Source organism: Acanthisitta chloris, unplaced genomic scaffold (assembly GCF_000695815.1).
Source record: "Acanthisitta chloris isolate BGI_N310 unplaced genomic scaffold, ASM69581v1 scaffold16346, whole genome shotgun sequence".
Lineage (NCBI taxonomy): Eukaryota > Metazoa > Chordata > Aves > Passeriformes > Acanthisittidae > Acanthisitta > Acanthisitta chloris.
The window spans coordinates 34,863-50,082 of NW_008678880.1; the positions used below are offsets into that span (position 1 = coordinate 34,863).

At 43.7% G+C, this 15,220-nt stretch overlaps 1 protein-coding gene across 1 annotated transcript in view; it reads left to right on the forward strand.

The window, feature by feature from the left end:
- WDR20 (WD repeat domain 20) overlaps positions 1–14,797 on the forward strand; it is a gene marked incomplete at its 5' end in the record, with an annotated part of 17,831 nt that extends 3,034 nt beyond the window's left edge. The window contains 2 exon segments of the mRNA XM_009077096.1: positions 1,758–3,035; positions 14,248–14,797. Coding sequence (XP_009075344.1) covers positions 1,758–3,035; positions 14,248–14,301 — 1,332 coding nt within the window.
- Positions 14,798–15,220: the final 423 nt, after the last annotated feature.

Genomic DNA, 15,220 nt, shown 5'->3' on the forward strand with positions numbered 1-15,220 from the left:
CATGAACTGTATATGACAACTCATAGTATGATATGCAACATATCAGCTCAAAGTCTCTCTGCATCTTGTCTCCTTGAGCTGATTGTTCTCATTCAGATTGCACTGTTCAGTTTTTCACAGCCTCCTTGAAGCTCAGGTTTGCTGTACAATATTTAGGCTTCTGTAGCCCAAGATGATTGTGGATATAAAATGCCATGTCTGGTACCAAACGCTGAGCAGCTGCTCTTAGGAGTAGAGGTTTGTCTGCCAGATTGAGCTGCTTTAGTAGAGGAGAGCTAGAGATTTAGTTTTCATTGCCTTATTAGCAATGAGAAAATTATTGCCTGTAGCAAACTGTCTGGGCTGGTGCTCCCTGTCCATGTTCTCCTGGTGTGTGCCACGTAACTTTCTGGCTAATATTTCTGGTATCATTACTGAGACATAAATGATAAATATCACTGAGCACATGACAAACTAGATAAAATATCACAACAGCATCATAGAAAGTGTTGTTTTTAAAGCCACCCGGATGTATTTACCTCTCTCAGCTCTCGAGTACAACACAGCTGATTTAACCAGTGAGAAATTTCAGGAGAGGCTGTTTTGATGCTGAGGTTGACAGCAGCAAAGGTATAATCTAAGATGGTCAGGTGCTGCTTTCCAGTGATAGTTACAGGCCCAGAACAGGTAACAGTCACTGTATTATCCATCACTTTGGGGTTTTTGTTTGTGATAATCAGCATAGCAAGATTTTGAGGGGGTTATTTTGTTTCTTCTTGGCTTTTAAGGCTTTGGCAACTTGTTCTGGTGTCCCCTTAGGCTCTCTGTATTTGCACTCTTGCCTTTTGTGTAGCTCAGCTCTTCTTTCAGCTTATAATCAGTATGCCAAATGCAAATCCTGAATGTGCTTGTAAAGAATTAGTGGCCTGCAAGTTGCAGCTGAGTGGTGCCATGGCCAGCTTGGTAAGTTTTAAAGTCCACCAGAACTACACTAGCAAACTCAAGGAGTCAAACTTTACCTCTCAGTTCTTAGAGCATGGAAGACATTAGGACCAGGAACGCTTTTTTAATGTGTGTTCATTCTCTTGCAATGATGGACTCTATTGAAATACTTTGCTTTAAAGGAAACTGCTTAATTGGGTGGTAAGAGAGTATTGATGGGAAAGGAAAACGACTGGAGGGTGGGGATTGCAAGGTGAAGTGTGTGGTGCCTTCTGAAAGCACCAAACCACCTGCATTTGCCTACTGACCTTTCAGCCACATGATAACAGGTCATCCTGTGTCTGTACAAACTGGTAGAGGCTCCTGAAGCCTCTGTTTTTTCAGGGATGGATTTGTGATTTCAGAGAAAATCAGAGCCTAAATTCAGTGTTGCTGATGTGTAACCTGTTTGCTGTGTAACAGATGAGTAACTGCCTTTTTTCCCTTTAGCTCGTTCAGTGTTTTCTTGTTTCCTTTTTGTGCTTTTCAACCTGCACAGGGAAGAGTAAACCTTAGAACCTGTAGATTCATAACAAGAGACTGGCCTGATTGAAGTATGGTCTTTGTGGAATGTGACTGGGCCATAATAATAACCTCTGAAAGCACTTTGTGTGAAAATAATTTCCCCTTTACTGCCTGATAAGTTTTTCAAGCACAGTCACAGTTCTTGTCTAGAAAGCTGAGTTCACTCTGTTTAAGTGTTGTTCCTCCTCCCCCAGCCAAGCTCAGATTTACAGTTAACCATGACCACTTGACTTTTCAGACTTTCTGATGTGTATCTTCTTTGTTTTTCACAGAGACTAATAGACAAGTCCAGAGTAACCTGTGTAAAATGGGTACCAGGTTCGGAAAGCCTTTTCCTAGTAGCTCATTCCAGTGGCAATATGTACTTGTATAACGTGGAGCACACTTGTGGTACCACAGCCCCGCACTACCAGCTGCTTAAACAAGGAGAGAGCTTTGCAGTGCACACTTGCAAGAGTAAATCCACCAGAAACCCTCTGCTTAAATGGACAGTAGGTGAGGGTGCCCTGAACGAATTTGCCTTTTCCCCAGATGGGAAGTTCCTGGCGTGCGTGAGCCAGGATGGTTTTCTCCGCGTGTTTAACTTTGATTCCGTGGAATTGCATGGTACAATGAAAAGCTACTTTGGAGGACTGCTGTGTGTGTGCTGGAGTCCCGATGGGAAGTACATAGTGACAGGTGGAGAGGATGACTTGGTGACAGTTTGGTCGTTCGTGGACTGTCGGGTGATAGCCAGAGGCCACGGACATAAGTCGTGGGTCAGTGTCGTTGCGTTCGATCCTTACACCACTAGCGTAGAGGAGAGCGACCCGATGGAATTTAGTGGGAGTGATGAGGATTTCCAAGACCTCCATTTTGGCAGAGATCGAGCCAATAGTACACAATCTAGGCTATCCAAAAGGAACTCTACAGACAGTCGTCCGGTCAGTGTGACATACAGGTTCGGTTCGGTAGGCCAGGACACGCAACTGTGTTTGTGGGATCTCACAGAAGATATCCTCTTCCCCCACCAACCTCTCTCCAGAGCAAGGACACACACAAATGTCATGAACGCCACGAGTCCACCTGCAGGAAGTGGTGGAACTAACCCGGGAAGCAATGGAAACAGTATCACCACACCTGGAAACTCTGTGCCCCCTCCTCTCCCACGGTCCAACAGCCTCCCACACTCTGCAGTCTCAAACGCTGGCAGTAAGAGCAGTGTCATGGATGGTGCCATTGCTTCTGGCGTTAGTAAGTTTGCAACCTTATCGCTACACGATCGGAAGGAAAGACACCACGAAAAAGATCACAAGAGAAACCATAGCATGGGACATATATCTAGCAAGAGCAGTGACAAACTGAACCTAGTTACTAAAACCAAAACGGACCCAGCTAAAACTTTGGGAACACCTCTCTGTCCCCGAATGGAAGATGTTCCCTTGTTAGAGCCTCTTATCTGTAAAAAGATAGCACATGAAAGACTGACTGTGTTAATTTTTCTTGAAGACTGTATAGTCACTGCTTGTCAGGAGGGATTTATTTGCACATGGGCAAGGCCTGGTAAAGTGGTAAGTTTTAATCCTTAATGCTGCATCAAAGAACTAGAACTCTGAATAGATAGTTTTCTTGAAATATAAATGAATGTTGAATATAAAAATTTCTTTATGCTTAATGTAAAAAAAAAAATATCCTCAGAGCCATACTTTTGGATACTGCATGCCATATTTCTGAATGATTTGAAGTGTCTTGGATACAATTATTAAGTAGAGTTGCCTTCCAGCAGAAGAAATAAATACTGTGCATCTAAACTATTGATCAGTGTTCTTATACTTAAGCATAACCACGATATGGTGAAAGCTATTGATGTACAAATCGAAGCAAAAACCTGTCAATCACTAAAGTAATGATAATCCTTCTAATGTTTCCTCCAAAATCCAGCACTCCCAGTGAGAGTAGCTTATGGAAAGCTGCTGCTTTTAAGTCTAATGAGAAGTGTGAGCCTCTGGAAAAACGAAAACCAAAGTGTTTGTTCCTCCACACCTGCCATTAAACCACTTCCTGTTCCAACCTCAGCCACTTTGTGCTGATCTGTGAGCCCTTCCCTGGCTGGAGTTTGTACTCCAGGATTAGCAAGGAACTCTCATGTTAGCCAGGTCTTGCTTTATGTGTTTCAGTTAGGGAAAACCCTGCAAGCTTCAGCAGTTTGAGTGTTCTGTTCCTGTCTGGTTGGTTAGGCAGTTCCATCACTGCTAAGCTCCTGCTTGTTGATGACACATGCTCCATCAGTTGAACTTACCTTAAAAATCTATTCCTAGTTTTCACTCTTCTTGTTAATGCACTTGAACACCTATGAAACTTCATTTTTCTGCTGTCCAGTGTCTGGTTACATTGGGAATGAAGCTAAATGTGGTGATTCTTCTGTTAAAATGTCCTTTGTGCTACACTAGTTCTGTCTGCCAGCAACAATGCAAAGGAGTACAGCTGTGGCAGCATTACCAGGGGTGATCTAGCCAAAAAGGAGCCTTAGCTTTGTGAAACTTTCTGAAAGGGGATGTAGGTTATCACCTGCAGTAAAAGCAGCAACCTGGTAATACCTGAATATTGCCACGCTGGGCAGTGTAAATGCAAACCTGTTGCTTGTTAGCTTCCAACCATTTAGTCCTTAAATCTGACTTGTGAGCAGAGGAGGCACTGTATGTATTTAGGTACCACATCTCCATTGCTAGGAACTTCCAAGTAAAACTCTATAGTTTTCCTTCGATCTTTGTGTGACGTAGTTTCTTTGGGATGTTCCCAGATCTGTCAGACACAGGTGTGTGTAGAGCTGTGTCTGCATCTCAGTGCACCTCTAGAGGTGGAATCCAAAACTCCTTTCCTGGGAGAAGGGAGGAGGGTGTCACCTAGAAGTGTGTTTTGCCTGAGAACTGCAGCCCCAGCATTAACTGACACAGAGAGCACCCCAAAATCCTCCTTGAAACGTTTGTCCTGAGCAAAGACACTCGAGCAGTTTTCACTGGGTGACTCAGTGCACTTCACTCTCTGATCCACCTTCAGGTGCTTTCAGCAGTGCCTCAGGTTGTGTTGTGAGCTCTGTTTTTGTGCTCAGACTCCTTTGCATCCCAGTAAACACTACAGTTATTTCCTCTCAGTGCTGAGGTGGGTGTTGTTAGTGTAACTCCAATATTTTTGTGCGTTGGCTTTGATTTGGAACATGACATTTCAAATATTTCAGAGATAAAGTATGCAGTACCAAAAATCAGGATTTATGTATTGGCCAATATGGAAAACTTTAATTACAGGTAAGTAATTTTCATGCTGAAGTTATCACTTTCAAAATGAATATATTGCACACTGATGTAAATGCCATATTGTTTAGGATGTATTTACTTAGAGATTTTTCCAATTGATTTGTTGTTTGTTTTTTTTTTTTTCCTGATTTCACTTGCATTTCTAGTGAGCTCACTCTGCTGGTAAAAACTCAGTTTTGGTGGCATGTTTACAGGGCTTTGATAGGAAAATACTTGTGCCAGAAGGAGGTTCTGAGCATCCTTTTTGTTTATAGGAAAGCACTTAATTTTATTTAATGAGAACTGTCAAAGTATAAAACACTCATGGGGATGTCTTTCTTCCTGGGTTATATACCATCATTTCTGTTTCACCAGCTGTTTTATCTTAGGCTGTCCCATTACTCTGAGGCTCAAAGTTGCTATTTCTAGTCTTCCTTTTGAAATATGTGTCCCCAAGTGATCTTAAAACTCAGTCACTTTTTTTTGTCTGCCAACACTAGAGAGCGAAAGCCTCTGAATCTTGCTGCTGCTTCCATCACTGCCTCCACAGGCCTTGGTTAAATTGATGGCACTGCCAGCCTAAGGAAGGATGGGATGGAAAAGTGAAGGAGGCTTGTGGTGTCTTGTGTAATTTGCATTGAGCCAGTGCTTACCTTTCCCTCTCCTTGCCCACAGCCTCCAAAAGACACTCTGGGTAACTGGGCAGTGTGTGACAAGCTCTCTTGATTTTTCTGGTGGGGCTGGTGCTGCCCTTGGTGGAAAATAAATCCAGAAGTGTCTCTTCAGCCACGATCCTTGTGATGGGCTGTACAGTGCTGACAGTTTGGCTCTAAACTTTACTGCTTCAGTGTAGATATCATCCTACCTTGAGCTTCCTCACGGGATGTGCTGTTCCTGCATTGCACTTCCAGACCTGCTCTGCCAGCTCCCAGTCAGTGAATGGCAAAATTCCATTAGGAACAACTTGGATGAGGCTCAGGGTTCATTGGTTTCAATTTTTTTGCTCATTTTTTGGTCGCCTGTTTCTGTGGAAGAAGGTTCAGGGTGGTGAGAAAATAGGTTGCCTTAACAAGAGTGTGAAGTTTTCTTCTCAGCATGGTGACAATTAGCTGTCATCTCTCACCCCTGTCTTTCCCAGGCCCTGATGGGAAACCTAAATGGGATTACAGAACTGTTGGATTAATCTGAGAACGTAGAGAATGGTAAAGGAACCAAGGTAAACTTTGTGTGCTGTCTTTATAGCTCCTTCCAGCTGAATTTCAGGCTCTGCAGAAGCAGTTAAAAAAACCTGACAAAACCAACCCACAGAACCCCTGACAAACCAAAGTGGTACCTAGATATGCAAAAGGAGTTTCCTCTGAACTTAAGTGGTCAGAGGAACTACCTCTGTGGTTTCTGTGTTTGAGTTTGAAGTTGACTCTTCCCTCCCTTGCACAGCCACTGCATTTCAGCAGAGTGGAAGTTGCTGGTGAGTTTCCTGTGTAAGAAAGCTCAAGGTAAGATTGGCCAGAAGCAGGAGCAGGTGAAATGGCAGTGTATAACCTAGCAAGAGAAACATGCTACCACTTTGTAAAACAAATGCACATTGGAGTTTATTTATTTGACTTTTATTGTACAGGAAAACTTAGACTTAAATTATAACATCCTTGAATTTCCTAGTTAACTACAATTGTAGTACAGTATCATGTTCTAGTATGACTTCTGTTCTAGTGAGAGTACTTAAACATTCACGTCCTGTATTCGAGTGAGGTGAGAGCTACACATCCTAATTCTTCCTCAGTGGAAAGAAAGGAGCATTTCAGCATGACAATTGAAGTTCAATTGCTGGTGCTGAAGTACTGTGGAACAGGTTTCTTTCCAGGCGATACAGTATCTGTATAACCTTCAGGGATGATGACTCTAGTCAGACTGAAACAGCTCTAAGACTTCAGGTTACCACACTAAAGTTGGAAGCTCTGTGTGATGTGCATCCTGGCTGAGCTGCACATGGCAGAGCCACATGGTCAGGGGGAGTTTGGCCCTCATACACTGGTGTGATATTTATACGAGCTCTGTGTGTGTGTGCGTGTATGTCTGTGTGTGTGAGAGAGGTGTGAGCAGTGGCTCCAGGAGAGACCAGAACCCTGTAAAGGCTTTATGATGTCTGGATTAGGAAATAACATGACTTTTACTAAACACTTCCTAGAAGACCCATGTTCTGAGTGATCACCTCTTAAACTCGGAGTCTGTACTTGGAATGACTGTCTGTGTCTGCCCCTTTAACACCACCAAGCTACTAAATCCCTCTTTGAAATGCTGGCCTGCTTCTGTTACAATAATAAAATCTGTGTCAGTTCATTTCCTGTCGATTTACATGTAAAGATGAAACGACTTTTATTTTTTTTCCTGCATTTTATGATTCTGTATACTGGAGTTTGTTAAAGATTGACATGTTAGGTGATACTGTACAAAATTGTATTGACTACCTTTAGTGCAAATCAAAAGTAAAATTCATATGTATTTCCTTTTTACACTTCCATCTAATTTCTTGACAACTTGAATAAATTTCATAGAGCCTTTCTAACATGAACTATTGTTAATTTAACTGTTGCAATAATTAAGCTTTAAGAAGTATTGTTGGTATATTTATAATTTTAAGAAGATCATGTTTGTTTCATACTGCTTATTTTTAGCTGTTCTATTGTCACTGTTACAGCTGAAGAACTTTACTAAATACTTGACATTACAAAATAACTCGCTGGGGTTGTCCTCTGTATACTGATGTTAAATAAAAATGTGTGATTGAACTGTAAATGTAGATAACTTTCCATAGTCCTTTCCACATTTGAGTTTTAATTTATCTTGCAGCCCTTAGGTGGTCGTGGTCTGTCACCCTGAACAAATGGCCACACAGGCTGGTGACCTGCCATGATTTGAAGTGAAGGAGCTGATTGCATCTCTAACCTGTTCTGAGCAAATGTTCCCCTTCACCTCAGGCTGGCACAGGTTTTGGTGTTTCAAGCTGGAAGGTCATGGCTCGTGGTAGCTCTGTGTTTTAGGCCTAGAGTAACATGACATAGAGTGCTTACCAAGCCACTGATTTCAGCTCAGATTCAGGAGAACACACAGATGTGTCCAGATTCTCTCACACTGTCAGGAGCAGAGTGTTGTCCTTCCTTCCAGGACTCTACAGGAGCTCTTTCCTCTCTGGTGCTTTGCCATGTGCTTTGCTCCAGCTGTAGATCTTGGTGTTTGCCTAATGAACACTGAATTTCCAGCCCCAGGGATGTGGCTCTCACACTTCCTGCCTAGGAAAACTGTGGTTAGTCTAGGACAAAACTCATCTGAGCTAAAATTACACCTGTTTTAGACTTTGGCTGCAGAATTTCTTGGAGCCAGTTTAGGTGAAGACTTGAGACATTTCCCTTCCCTCTGCAGGTTGTGTCAGCCTTGCAGCAGTGATTGTGTCAACTGCTGGAGGAGCTAAACGAGTGATATTTACTCAAGTGTTTCTAAGGCATTTTTGAGGGGTTTCAGTGTCTCAGGGAGTTGCTTTGGGCCCAGTCTGACAGGGAGGACTCTTGCTTGTCTCCTCTGCAGAAATCCTCTGTAGGCTAAGGCTGAGGGAATCATCTTCTGTGAACTGGAGAACTTCATGGTGCTTCAGAAGGCACTGACTGACCACGGTGACACTGAGATGGGTGTTGAAGAACAAACAGGTGCCAGTAGAGGAACAAAGTGAATCTGCTCGAAAGCTGCTGGGAACATCCAGTTACATCACATGATGCAAGAACTGGTTGGTTAAACCTGTTTCCCAAGTCAGTGTGAGCCTGGCACAAAACACTTCCACAGGTTCTGTGGTCATGGAAGATACTTGGCAAAAGATGTCTTGGAACATGGAGGTATCATCTTTACTTGTCTTGATTTACTAATGTGGCACAAACTTCTCAAGGAAATGACTTGTATGGTCAGAGTATTTTCTGGGTTTGGAGTTGGAGTTTAGGTAGTGCTGATGGACCTTATCAAATCTGTTTGGCTCGTTTCTCCTCACTCACTTCACAGCTAACCCACGTGGGTTGCCTTAAGTCATGTGTTTCTCCCTGAGGTTTTCCTGGTTCATCTCCATTTCATTCTTTTCTAACCTGAAGATTTTAGACCTTCCTGACTTTGGTTGCTTGAGGAAACCTGAGACACAACTACTCTTGAGCCCGTGAGCCCTTTGCCTAAGTGAAGCTTAAGGTCCTGTTCCTCCAGCCAGGTCAGGTTTCTGCTAGCAAAAGCCTTTTCTTGCTTTTCCAGTACACAAGTAGTTGCATCTTATTTTTTTCCCCTCTTGAACATGCATATCTTCCATTTTCCAGTCATTTGTTATTCTTGATGTAATCTTGCCTAATAGCACTGGGCAGGTCTTTAGTTAGTCTTAGTCTGCTGGTTTTCTACCAGCCTGGACTTTGCTTTGTGTTGACAATGAGTCAAATGGGGATTCTCTGGTAGGAGAAAAACTCCTTTATGTACATAGAAGAGAATCTGCAAGTGAAACTGTGATGTTCCAGGTCTGATGTCAAGTGGTTTCAGCACTGACACTTTTCTGTAGTGGTACTGGAACAAAGAAAGCAAAAGTGCAAATGGAAGACAAATGATACATTTAAAACTCCATTTAATGAACACAAACTGTGCAAAGATAAGTGTCAGCTTGGCTGTTCCCCCTGAATCCCACACAGAGTATTTATAGCACATTATGTGGATGTTCAGCACGTGCTTCCTTGAGCCTTCCCAGTTTGTTTTATGACTCCATGGGAGATTGGTATCTGATTTAGTATGTGCAGTTCAGAGTCTGTTGCTAATAAATGCTGATTCATTTGGCTAAGAACCTGTTGGAGATTTTTGTTCATGCAAATCTCAAACCCAATTCCTCTGATTTGACTACAGGATTTTAGGCAAGGGTGAGAAATTCCTTCTCTTTTGGCATTTGATTATTGCTCTTTGGTCAGGCAAAGCTCTCAGTCCGGGTGAATTTTTCAGTAATGTCACAGTTCTGGACAAGAATAAACCATCCATGGAATATGCTTCAGATAACAGATTCCCATTCTGTCCTGTAGTGGCAGCAGTAGCAATGGGTTGAGGCATCAGAGCCGTTCAGGGTGGGCATTGCTTCCCTCAGCCATGTGTGTACTGCTGTAAGACTTTGTAGGTTGGACTGTTTGTTATGTTGGAGCCTTTGCTTTCTTTTCCTGCCTTCCAGACAGAGAGGAGGAGGTTTGCCAGGCACCACATTCCCCTCAGGAGGCAGCAGAGCTGTTTCCCTGCAGGAGTGCTCTGTGCAGGGCAGGGGAGCACAGAGCTGAGCCCTTCCCACATCCTCCTCACCTGTCCAAACCTGCCTTGTCTTATCTAGAGCAGTGAAACTACCTGTGATTGCACCACTGGTGCCAATTAAACCTGTTCTAATTTCCGTGAAGAAAATATTAGCTCAGGAGTTACTGTTGACTTCTTTTTTCCCCTCCTCAGGAGTGTTGTTTTATCTTCAGATTTTTTCTCTTTTTAAATACAGCAATTACATGCTGATCTTTCATAGAATCTGTTGTGAAACAATCAGAATGATCAGAGCTGGAAGGGACCCTTGAGGATCATCCAGTCCAACTCCTGCCCTGCACAGACATCCCTGACAGTCACACCCTGTGCCTGAGAGCGTTGGCCAAACCCCTCTGGAGCTCTGTCAGCCTTGGGGCTGTGACACTGCCCTGGGGAGCTGTTCAGTGCCCAAACACTTCTGGGGGAGGTAGAACCACTTATAGAAACTCTGTGTTCCATATCTTTGGAAAACAACCCCAGACTTTTGTCTGCAGAGCATGTGGAGGTTTTAAAAGAACAGTCCCATGGAGGGTGTGGAGGTTTCTGTGAGTGGCAAGAACTTTGGTGCAAGGGACCTGCTGGTCACAGTTCTTATGGCTCTTCATAGACTGGAGGAGGCCCAGGGGAGACCTTATCACCCTCTACAACTCCCTGACAGGAGGTTGGAGTCAGGTGGGGGTTGGTCTCTTCTCCCAGGCAACCAGCAGCAGGACAAGAGGGCACAGACTCAAGCTCTGCCAGGGGAGGTTTAGGTTGGATATTAGGAAGAGATTTTTTAGGGAGAGAGTGCTCAGGCATTGGAATGTGCTGCCCAGAGAGGTGGTGGATTCACCATGCCTGGAGGTTTTCAAGCTGAGACTGGATGTGGCACTTAGTGCCATGGTCTAGTGACCACGGTAGGGCTGGACTTGATGATCCTTGAGGTCTCTTCCAGCCTGGTTGATTCTATGATTCAGTCCTACCCATGCTAGGCCTGTTCTTACCAGCTGTGCAAAGCTCTGGGTGTTTGAGGAAGTCAGAGAATGGCTAAGCATGAGACAGTCCTAGCAGGTAGTGCTGAAGCAGCCTGTGCTCAGCACTCATAATGCTCACTGACTTAAGGAAAACATCCTCATCCTTCCTGAGAGCCTCAGTGTCCCATGAGGATGGCAGATGGTGTAGCATCAACTTGGAGTACTCTCCAAGGTTGGGACAAACATTGTGTTACCAAATTCCTGACTTGGATCTCAGAACTGTTCCATTTCCCACCCCCTGCTAGACCCACATGCTGACAAAGTAATACTGCTAAGAAAACACTGCATTTATTTTCAAAGCTTTTTTGAAGAGTCCCTTAATTCATTTCTGCTATTGCTCAGTGGGATGTGTTTGTCCTTAGGCCTGCCCAGCTGCAGTGCACGGAGAGCTGTGGCTGTCACACTGGGCAGCTTGGCTGGGGCACTAGTAAGTTGCTGCAGCTTTTGTTCCATCTTTTGTTCCATCTTTTCCCACCTGGTTGACTGGACTGGGTAGCTCAATCCCAGAGAGCACCATGCTCCAATTGCTTTATTCTTTCTTTCCAGGCAGGAGCTTTATATGACTAGAGGGAATGGTAATTAATAAACAGGGCAAAGTCAGATAGGTGTTAGGAGAAATGTTTTCCCTGTGAGGGTGTTGAGGCACTGGGATATTGCCCAGGGAGGTGGTGGAGTCACCATCCCTGGAAGTGTTTAAGAGGTGTCTGGATGTGGCATTGGAGGATCTGGTTTAGGGGTTCCAGCAGTGACAGGTTAATGGTTGGACTGGATGATCTTAGAGGTTTCCTCTAACCTTGATGATTCTGTATTTTTTCATAACTTTACCCATTATATTATCCCAGTTACAAATGTTCTTGTCCCACACCTTGTGTGTTACAGATCAGACTCTTCTAGGGGAACTTTTGCATCAAAATGGTAACTTTATTTGAGCTCTCACTTGCTTTTCTAGCATCATTTTCCAGAATTTCCTGTGTTACACCTAACAACCTTCAATAGCCTCAGAAGGCTCTGATAGAACAGCACAATTCTGTACCATCTGTTTTTTACTCAGGACCCACTGAGAACTCTGATCACTTGGGTGGAACTTCTGTGCCTAAAGAGCAAACTCATGTTCTCCCTTTTCTTGTATGAACATCTCAGATGTCTTTGGAAATGAAGCACCTGCAAGGACTCACAAGTGAAGTTCTGAGCAGCCACTTGGCACCTGCACTCCAGAGTGAGTGGTGGTTCCCAGGGAGTAAGGCACCACCTTGAATTTCAGCATGTGCTGCCAGTTTCCAGAGGAATTCCAGGAAAATGTAGGACACTTCATTTTGTTTCCCAACAACTGGTTAAGTTCCAGCATTAGCTCTGATACTGGGATGGAGCTCATTTCTCTTGCTCTGCCTGCTGAGGGTTTGAGCCTGCTGAAAAGACTTGACACCATGCCATCCCCAGTGCCTTCCATGTGCTTATAAAGAACAGATTTGCATATGAACAGTTTGCATTGCTGGTTTATTGAAGACTGAAAAGAATACCTTGGGATGTCTTTTTCCAGGGTACTTGAACATTCCTTAGTGGATGTGATCTGGCAGGAAAGACCTTCCAGTTGCTGCTGGATTTAATCCCCTTGTGCAGGACTGGAGAGTTCTGATTCATCCTTGTCACTTCTCAGCAAAAGTTTCTCTGTAACAAGTCTCAGAAGTGTTTCAGTGGCTTTTTGCTCTCAAGTTCTGCCTTCTGTCACCATCTAGTCCTTAACTACTAACTAGGAATGGTTTTGTTCCTGTGAAATATGCAGCATCTTTGCACATCCTGACTATCAAGTGTAAAAAACAACCCACTTCAGCCTACCTCAGCAGAGTTGGAATCCTACATATCCTTACACAAAAAGTGAGTGTTCTAGTTCCTTCAGGTGAGGTCTGTGGAGGACAACAAATGAATTGCCACGTGCTTTATGACACATCAGTGTGATATGGACTGTGCACATGGGCACACACAGAGCCTGCAGTAAACCCTCCAAACTCTGCAGGTTCATATGTCTGAACTGGTAGCTCAGATGGAATTTTAAAGGAAGAGACTTGATGACTCGAGTGCAGCCAGCCCAGCCCTGTTCCCTCCTCTTCTGGGGTCAGGGTTTTCTTCCATCAGTCATGGCCTCTCAGGTCTTGGATCCAAACATGAAAGAGCTCCTGTAGATTCTGAAGATGTGACATAACTCTGTCTTGTATGCTAATTGCTGCCTGAGCTGGTCTGGTGTGATGGATCTGAGTGCAGGATCTTAATTCTGAGGTAAGAACCTAAGCTGGCAGGTGCTGAGAGGAGCTGCTGAGTGCATTCCTCATGGCCAGGAGGTGAGGAGCTGCCTGGGGACCCTCACTGGTGTGCTCCCAGCTGCCAGGGCCCCTCAGCCTGCAGGCACTCACCAGGGACTTACACAGACTGAGCTGTTTGTTGGTACTGAGCTTTGCTAGAGAAGCCTGAAAAACAGTCAGTGTAGTGTGAACAATTAAAAGGGGCTGCTGTGCATAAATCTGGAATGGAGTCTGTCCCTTGGTGTCTGTAGGTTTATCCACAGGGTAGAACTGCCTTCATTCAGAGTAGTAGCTTCTGCCTGGTGAGGGGTCACAGCTTGAGTGGCAAAGTAGCTAAAGGAGCTGCTCAAAAGTTTCCTGAGTGCAAGCTGACATAGTCCTGGGAAATCTTTACTGGACTCTTGTCAGCATTTCATTCTCTTTCAAAATAACCCAACCAAATCTTTGGTTTAGAGAATCTGTTTTTCTGTTCAAAGCTTGCAATGCTCAATCACTCCTCAGAGATGTATCAGGTCAGGTGTCAATCCTGTTGATCCTGGACTAGGTTTGTTTGTTACTACTGCAACAAAACACTGATGACTATTTTGGTGTACGATTTTTCAAGCCTCACAGTCACCATGACTCACAGTGCAAGGTAGATTAAACCAAATGCTGGGACCAGAGTCACTGTGTGTCACACACACACACACACACTCTCCTGACTGAGCATCCTGTGTGGCTCAGAGCCTTCCTGGGAGAGAAGGTGATGTCTGAAGTGGTAACAATAAATTGTGCTGGTGTAGGTGCAGGTTAAGAACTTTATAGGATTCATGTCAGGTTCTCTTGCTGGATTAATGTAAACTGCTTTGTTTGCAGGGTTTGTTGTCATCCCAAACCCAGGCCAATTCTCCAAGTGGAACTGTAGTATAGCCACCACACTACTGCTAGCAAACCTCTGACCCAGGACAAGAAGTAATGACAGTGGAACCAGGAGCTGTTCTTCAGGCAAAGAGCATCACAAATTATAATGTGGCAGAGTGTAAACATGGAGTTATGTGAATCACATAGTGACTTGCAAAGGACAAATGCCATGAGTTCCTGCTCCAGCCAACGCTGCTGGGCTGCTCACCCAAGGAAGAGTTTGCACTGGAGACAAAGCAAAGAGCTTCCTTTGGTGCTGCAGGACAAAGTAGTAACACTTTGGGTTTTCTTTATACTTTTTGAGTCCAGTGTAATTTAATCTCTATATAAATATATAAATAAAAGGTATATATATATATATAGTGTAAAATAAGATGTTTCTTAAATTCCAGTAAGTTCAATGGTTAAACTAGTTCTTCACCATTGTTTATTTTGCACTGATTTTTTTAACCAGAGGTGGCTAGAAGACAGCCTGGAATGCACTCATGGGAAATGAAAGTCTTTACTTTCTGGCTTCAAAATGTTATTCAGGACGATGGATGCTGCAATCGTAGGGTTTTTTTTTTTTTAAAAAAAACAAGAATTGTTTTGCACTTCAGTAGTTTAATGCTAATAGAGAATTCCTTTTGAATGGGTGTGCAGGCACCAGCAGACAAGTATGTTGTGGAGAAAAGATCCTTTGTATCTCTGAGACCTTTCTGTTGCTGTTGTTGTTCCCGAGCGCGCTGGGCTCTGTACGCTGTGTGAACCTGTAACTCCGTGATGGGGAGGGCAGCCACACTAGAGATTCTCTTCATTTAAGAAAGTGATATTTCTAATTCAGAAAAATACATATTAAACTCTCTTGAATATGCATTTTAATTAATTTTTTTTTGGTTTACTTTTCTGTTCAGATTCGATCACTTTTGATGTAACCGATCCTTTGTTG